Source organism: Alosa alosa, chromosome 20 (assembly GCF_017589495.1).
Source record: "Alosa alosa isolate M-15738 ecotype Scorff River chromosome 20, AALO_Geno_1.1, whole genome shotgun sequence".
Lineage (NCBI taxonomy): Eukaryota > Metazoa > Chordata > Actinopteri > Clupeiformes > Clupeidae > Alosa > Alosa alosa.
The window spans coordinates 26,898,777-26,906,404 of NC_063208.1; the positions used below are offsets into that span (position 1 = coordinate 26,898,777).

A 7,628-nucleotide genomic window follows, 5' to 3' on the forward strand; every position below is an offset into this window, starting at 1 on the left:
AGCAAAACAGTTGTGCCACAATATGGAAGTTAGTACCACAATATGAAAGTTTGTTCTCTTAGTGATCAACTGATTATCATTACTGTGTAAATATTAAAGGCTCAGTGCTTCTCTCAGATGGATCAGGATGCACAAGAGTTTGTGTTGATCTAAACGTGCTCTGGGTAAATGTTAAAGGATTTGTGTTGTAATTACAGGACTTAGGGGAACTGTTAAAAGGGTAATTCTCCTCAGTTTAGGATAACTAACTTGAGAAATCTTACAATTACAGACTTGTTGTGCTGTTTAGTAAACACAAGTAGCCTGTTTGGACCAGCGCTGAGCTACCCAGCGAGAGGAAGCTCTGTATCAGCACAGACTTTATCTGTGCCCGCTGGGGTCAGGTCACATGCGTGTGGCTGGAGGCTCACAAACACTGGGGGTCACCCTGGATGTACACCCCCCACGCCCGTTACACACACACACACACACACACACACACACACACACACACACACACACACACACACACACACACACACACACACACACTTCCTACCGGAGAGCCCTCAGGCACCAGCACCCACACATGCCTGAATATCTCTCCTCTGCTGTATGCAAAAACACTGGGCTGTCATCCCCACTATCTTTATGGCATTTCCTGATGGCACCAGGTTTCCCCTGCATTACATCTTGGAAAAAAGTGTGTGTGTGTGTGTGTGTGTGTGTGTGTGTGGAAAGGGGGTGTTGTAGTGGGGTATTAGGGTTAGTTGTGACTGCATCGCTGTAGCGTTTCAGTGGAACAAGTAACAGCATACTTTCAAATCTATATCCCGTCAGTCTGTCACTCCTTCTGGTAAAGGTACTGCAAAGCCACCATGTGAAGTGTGGATGGGCAATAAAAAAGCATTATTGCATTATTCTCTTGATTATTCACTCAACAATAATATCCGGTTGTTAACTAGTGACACAATAATGTGCCTATAAATCTTTCTCCGGATCCAACTGGTCTTAGAGCCGCTCATTTTTCGTATAAGCAGTAAAATAAACGATTGTTTTCCACTAATCAGAGTAGCCTATGAGAAAATTATCATTCTACTACTCACTTGCTCCCTCAACTGAACAAAATCACACTTTTCCGTGGTGGCTTGGACGTTACCCTTCATTATGTCATCCGGCTGCACAGCTGCACTAGTTAGAGAATTAGACTAAGGGATTTGTTTTTACCCTCACTTAAATGAAGGTGATGGTGACAAGGTTTACAGGCTGTGAAAACTGGCTGGTTGTGCTAGTAAACGTTTTTGGACAAAAAAGCTGTTGGGCCCGAGACGTCAGACTTAACAACCGAAGTTTTAGGACATTACGATCTATGCAGCTTTGTGATCATAGGTTATGAAGATGGATTGATCTTCTATTTGGAATGAGAGAAGAGGGATGGTCTTCTAAGCTCTCTGTGTCTTTTTAGAGACAGTACTCCAGAGATCATCCAGAAATGTCTGGCGGTGGAGGCAATGTTTCACATCATGGTAGTCATATGGGGGGACTAAGTACCCTGAAGGACCTCTGGTAGTGTCAGAAGTGGTGGTGGTGGTGGTGGTGTGTGTGTGTGTGTGTGTGTGTGTGTGTGTGTGTGTGTGTGTGTGTGTGTGTGTGTGTGTGTGTGTGTGTGTGTGCGTGTGCGTGTGTGTGTGTGTGTAGCGACTAAAACTGTTTTTCTTTTCTTCAATTCCGTCTCACCAGGCATGCTCTGACGCTGACCCCCCTCGGAGGCAGGAAAAGCCCTGGAATGTGACAGAAGTCTGGACGTGGAGTGGAGTGGAGAGGAGTGGAGAGGAGTGGAGAGGGGTGGAGAGGGGCTGGAATCTGGGCAGCAGCGCGTTGTGTAACAACACAGTGGAGGCGTGGCCAGAGGCAGCATGTCTCGTATAAGTAGGGGCTCTGACTCCAGAGCTGGATACAAACACCTGTCGCCTATCTGCCGACTAACTTGCTGGGACTGTACCGCTGACGCTTGGAGCCTTGTAGCCTGCCTCTGTACTTTACTCTTTGGACATACACAGCATCGTTAAAGTCCCATCACTGAGATTTACAATGGCCTCTTCTCTCTGCGCCGCCATGGTCTTCTCCATCATTCTCGCTGTGCTCCTGCACGAAGGTAAGACAGTTTTACGATTATTTTGTCAACGTTTTATCCATTATATATATTAATACATGGGTGGACTTTAGTCATAATTCTTTACAGTTCTCCAAACAAACTGCTCAAGGTCTCTTGCTAAAGTTGCTAAAATAATCAATGAGGACCAGTGTAAATACATTCCAAGTGTCATTTCTCTCCAACTGAATGAGATTGTATTGGATTATTTGAAGCATGTGTACAGATGGTGTAACTGCTGTAAAAAACTGACAGGACACATTTCAGTTTAGAATGGACTCTTTTGTTTACTCTTACTTAATACATTTACTCATTATTTATTTACATTTGAATGCAAACATTTTATCGACAACACAATTTAGTTTTGAAAAGTTTGCTATTTTACAATAGTGGTTATCAGGGTGATTCAGCAGCTCTGTTTGTATTCTTGCTTGTTTGGCCTGACAGCTCAGAGGTTTTTACAACAACAGAGGTGCGATTACACACTGGGTGCACATGCAGTATTTACCTGGGATTCCTGAGAAGTCCTGCACAGTCACCGATGTTTACTTAGCACAATGGAACTCAGTGGCCACTGGTGTTTAGCACTCTCCTCACCTGCTATTGTTTCTCCCTTTCTGCTCTCCTGCAGGAGCTGGACTGCCTGTGTCTAAGGGTGAGGTCCAGTCCTCTGACCCATCACCACCACATCGGGTCAGAACCAAACGCTGTTCCTGCAGCAACTGGATGGACAAGGAGTGCATCTACTTCTGCCACCTGGACATCATCTGGGTTAACACACCAAGGTGAGGACCAGTAATACAAGCAGAGCCTAGGAAACTATCTAAGTCTAAGTCATAAGTCATAGGGAAACTTCTATTATATGAACTGAAAATGAATAATACAGAACATATCATCTAATAGTAATAATAGGAACAATAATTAAAATCCCAATACTAATGTGGGTAATTTTTGTTAATGTATAATTATTAGTATAGTTATTAGTTTATTAATGATTAGTAGTAATGGTGTAGTATGAATAGTGTTAGCAATACCAGCACTTTCTTTTTGTGTTAGCACAAGCTGATGATTAACTGGCATCCTGCCCTGGAGTCTTGCTAACTTTGCTCCTGTCCTTTGTGTTCAGTAAAACCACCCCATATGGCCTGGGCAGCCCCTTGTCTCGCCGGCGCCGCTCTACAGGTCGCTGCGAGTGCAACAGCCCCAACGACCACACCTGCAACAGCTTCTGCCACAACAGGTGAGCCGGCTGCACCCTGTGACCATGGCACACACATACACACACACACACACACACACACACACACACACACACACACACACACACACACAGACAAACTTACACACTTTAGATTACACCCAGTCTCCAGTCTGCACATGCCAAGGCAAGCCATCCAGATCGGACACAGATCAGAGATCAGAGTTAGTGATGAGCATGGCGGGATTGCACTGATGATGAGCAATGATAATGTATAGTTGCTGCTGCTGTCTCTTCCCCTGAAAGAGAAAGAGACAGAGAGAGGGAGACAGAGAGAGAGAGAGAGAGAGAAAGGGATGGGCCGAGACGCTGCCGCAGTGTCTTGTGATCTCACCTCCACCGCCACCAGCAGCGTGAATTTATGAGTCACTGTGTTATTTGTGGAAAGTTTTGTCCTGTCTGGTAGCTGGGGGACGGCTCGAGATTCGGCATGTTTTGAGTTCCTGCGGCTGCTGAGGGAGCTCAAGGTCGAGGATTAGTGATCTTTTTTTCTCCTTCTTAACATCCCTCTGCTCTTCTCCCTGGCATGTGTTTACAACTTTCAGAGAAGCCAGGGCAGATAGATAGCTGAAAGACTTACACAAACAACGGAATCTGTGGGTATTTCCACAAGCCATTAAGGCCCATGTCATGGCCCATCCAAACATTGCTACTATGATGGCAGCCTCGGATGACTTCTGTTCTGCTCTCCATGTTAGAGAAAATATTAGTTGAAATCAGATCTGGGGCTTTTGAAATGTGTTCTAACTGTTAATCTTTTCCCCCAACAGCTCAGAAAACCCTGCCCTTGTGATAGTGAGCCAACAGGGTCTGCTTCCCAAGACCATGCGTAACCCAGGCAACGACCTCGTGACCTTTCTCAGGTAAGAGCATCCATTCACACACACTCAAATATACAGTACACACTAACAACACCAGACCCCCAGCTGTGCAATGGTGGCTCAAATGACCCTCTGTGTCCACTAGGGGTGATTAGCATATGTTTGTGTGAGATAGGCATCTTACGGAACAGGACTCCCTGCTCCTGTAGAAAGTATAATGAAGCTAATCGTATACATATGCTTTTTTTTCACAGGCAGGTGGCCCAGGTCAACCAAAGAGCTGCCGAACAGCAGTCTGCCTCTCCGAGGAAGAAAGGGTCAAAGGTGGGCTGGCCTAGAGCCAGGTAAAGGAGGAAGATGATGACAACGAAGAATCGCGAGCATCTGAACAAAGACATCCTCGACGAGAGACAGAGAACCAGCCTAGGTCTGTCTCTCTATGAGGAGAGTCCGCCTCAGGGCAGAGGACATCAGGAGACCCCTGGCACAAGAGGGATGGAGCTTCAAAACCTCCTGACAGAAAGAGGGCAAAAAAGAAGGAGTGAGAGAGTGGGAGAAAGAGAAGAACAAGAGAAGTCTCATCTGCTGCTTCAGCCAAAGTTTTGGCCAGCTTGTCTACTTTTGAGAGGCTCAAAGGGGAGAGACTGAACGTTTCTGAAATCTTGAGTTTTTCAGCACATTGGATTCTGGCTGGACTTTGCTGCTGCAGACTGACTCTGCATCTCTAATGCATAACACAGTATGGCTCAGCTTTACACTGTGTACCAATGATTTGATTTCCCCACACTGGAATGCTCTATAGGAATAAAATACCACTAATTACTATTATTATTTTACAGATGGCTCATATTAGCTTATTATACAATGGCTACCTTTATTATGCAATCTTTATTCAGGTTGTGGCAGAAATTTAAATGACTATAGTTGTGTCCTTTATAATGGAATTTTGAATTAGCATTGAATACTCACTATTGCTGGATTTCTATTACCATTCCATAGATATTTTTCTATTAGGCAACTTTCTCTGAATCAGAGTAGATTATTTAGGCTTCATCTCATTTAGAGATGAAATTTAGCCAGTTTCAGATTGTTACTGTTCCTCGGGACTTGAACTGCTATAGATATTCATCCTGAATAGAGACTCTAAATCCACATGCTTAAAAAGCACCCTCCTCCCCATCTAACTCTGCAATAATGCAATGGACTTCACTGAGGGCCTTGCCCACAATAATCTATTCTGTTTAGTTGTAATCGAGGCTGGTGCTTGTATCTTCCACTGCTAATCTGTAGTGTCAGGGAGGCAAAGGTTGAGATAGGAAACCATTGCCCGTGCACCACAATGAGTGTATTGTAAAACGGTGATAAACACTCGATAGCCAACAAATACTTTCTAGGGCTAATTTACTTGGCATCATGTTCGCTTTCAGTTAAACAATTAAGAAAGTTCTTCTATTATTTTTATTATCTTTTAAAGTTCTCTCCCGCTTTCCGAGTGCTTACTTTGGCAGCAGGCCCTTGGTGTTGACGGAAGTATTCATTGCATAGCTACTGTATAATGTTTTGATTGTTCAGAACGCCAAGCAACTTTCAATGGCTCTGGTCATGCCAAGAAAATGCTGTAATTGTTTTTTCCTCTGAAACAAACGGGGGGCTAATGTCCTCGTGATTATCCATTAGGAAAGAAAGACCTGGAACTTGGGTGGAATGTGGCAGTGAATTTGGCATTCAACTCACTGAATATGCTCATACCTTTCAAGGTGTGCCATAGACATGACGTGAGGTGGCAATTTCTGGTCAAGTTCAAGGTCAGGATCACTGTGCTGTTTATCTATTATGTGTGTTTGTGTATGGTTATTTATTTGTTTACTGTTCAACAAAACAGTCCTCATCAAAATGCTGGATTGTTCTTCCATTGTGACTTGTCACAGGAAGGACAACTTTATATTTTTTTTGTGAGAATATCAGGAATACTTGAATGTACTTGAGTCCACTGAACTGACATATTTACATTTCTCTGTCTTATTTATTTAATTTATTGGAATTTCGTACATATATTTATATTTTAGAGACAACTTTGTATATGCCTGTTTCAAATGGAAATGAAATAAATTATTATGACAACAACATTCTTTCTCTCTGTTGCCTTGACATCTTCTTGAACATACTGTTGTATGCTGTGACTTACTGTAGCTGTTTAGCCATGTTTAGTCTACCAGTGGAGTTACATGATGTAGACAAATATATATATATATATATATATATATATATTAGGGCTGTTTTTCGATTAAAAAAATGTATCTAATTAATTACATACTCTGTGATTAATTAATCTAAATGAATCGCATATATGATTTTTGCTGTGAAAGTATTTTAAATATTTAAATTCAAATCAATCATTGAATAATCAGCATTAGTGACATTAAAGTTCAAAAACTCTTTTATTATTATTTTAATAATGGCCATAATATTCTATGATATGACCTAATATGCTGAGGAAATAAATTCAAAAGTGCTTCGGGAAGAAGGTTTTTTATCACATACGTTGCAGAGGACTTTTAATTATATTTTAATTACTATTTTAATCAACACTTTATTTTTACCAATACCGTTTTTGAAAAGTAAATGTTCCAATCAATGATCTAGGCAGTACATTTTCTTCTCTCTCCTTCATTTTACAGTCTAATGGTTACTGACTACAACGGCTCGGGGTCAAAGGTCATATAGAATCGATTAATCTGCATTTTTTTTTTTAATCAGTTATTTTTTCTCAAATTAATTAATCGAAATTAATCAGTTATTTTGACAGCCCTAATATATATATATATATATATATATATATATATATATATATAAAAGCTTGCCTGACATGAAGCATATACATTTCATATAAATAGTGTATATAAATAATCAGCACTTAACTAAGATCTATAAGAATATATGTTTGTCTGTGATCTTTGTACTTGACTGGCATATATCTTAAAGAGGCAAGAAGGCCTAGACAAATTCAGTCATTAGTCTTTCAGGTGATTTATCAAGGAAATGCAGCATTTTCGTTTGACATATGAAGAGGTCTAGACAGCCTAAAAAGAATGCATGAAGCTTTTAAGCGGAGCAGGTGTTAAGCAAAGTAAATGTGGCCTACGTGCTCTGTGCGAGCACACAATGTCCCTCTTCCACCGGGATCCGCAGTGCATAGAATGCCTGTGTGTTTGTCTACATGGTATTTGTGTAGGCCTTTTGTCAGACGTTAGTCAGAGTTTTCTGGTATGGAATGTTATCTTTCCAAGGTGTGCTGTGTCTTTGTCTGCCCCTCATTCTGCGACCAGATGTTTATTCAAGATTGGTTGCTTTGGATACGTTTAAGTGACGACTCTGTGAAATGCTTCTGTGTTGCGGAGGGTCTCATTCACTTCCATAA

The 7,628-nt window shown here is 41.7% G+C and overlaps 1 protein-coding gene across 1 annotated transcript; it reads left to right on the forward strand.

Annotated features, from left to right (window-relative positions):
- The first annotated feature begins 1,953 nt into the window (after nucleotides 1-1,953).
- On the forward strand, nucleotides 1,954-6,324 carry edn2 (endothelin 2). The gene is made up of 5 exons (XM_048229625.1): nucleotides 1,954-2,134; nucleotides 2,763-2,916; nucleotides 3,258-3,371; nucleotides 4,160-4,252; nucleotides 4,465-6,324. The coding sequence occupies exons 1-5, from the start codon at nucleotides 2,071-2,073 to the stop codon at nucleotides 4,556-4,558; spliced, it is 519 nt and encodes a 172-aa protein (XP_048085582.1). The 5' UTR covers nucleotides 1,954-2,070; the 3' UTR covers nucleotides 4,559-6,324.
- Nucleotides 6,325-7,628: the final 1,304 nt, after the last annotated feature.

Bases quoted from the DNA above. Each gene is read 5' to 3' on its own strand.
- edn2 (XM_048229625.1), top strand. From the start codon at position 2,071: ATGGCCTCTTCTCTCTGCGCCGCCATGGTCTTCTCCATCATTCTCGCT. The intron at 2,917-3,257 runs GTGAGGACCAGT...CTTTGTGTTCAG, and splicing joins ATCTGGGTTAACACACCAAG to TAAAACCACCCCATATGGCC. The intron at 3,372-4,159 runs GTGAGCCGGCTG...TTCCCCCAACAG, and splicing joins AACAGCTTCTGCCACAACAG to CTCAGAAAACCCTGCCCTTG.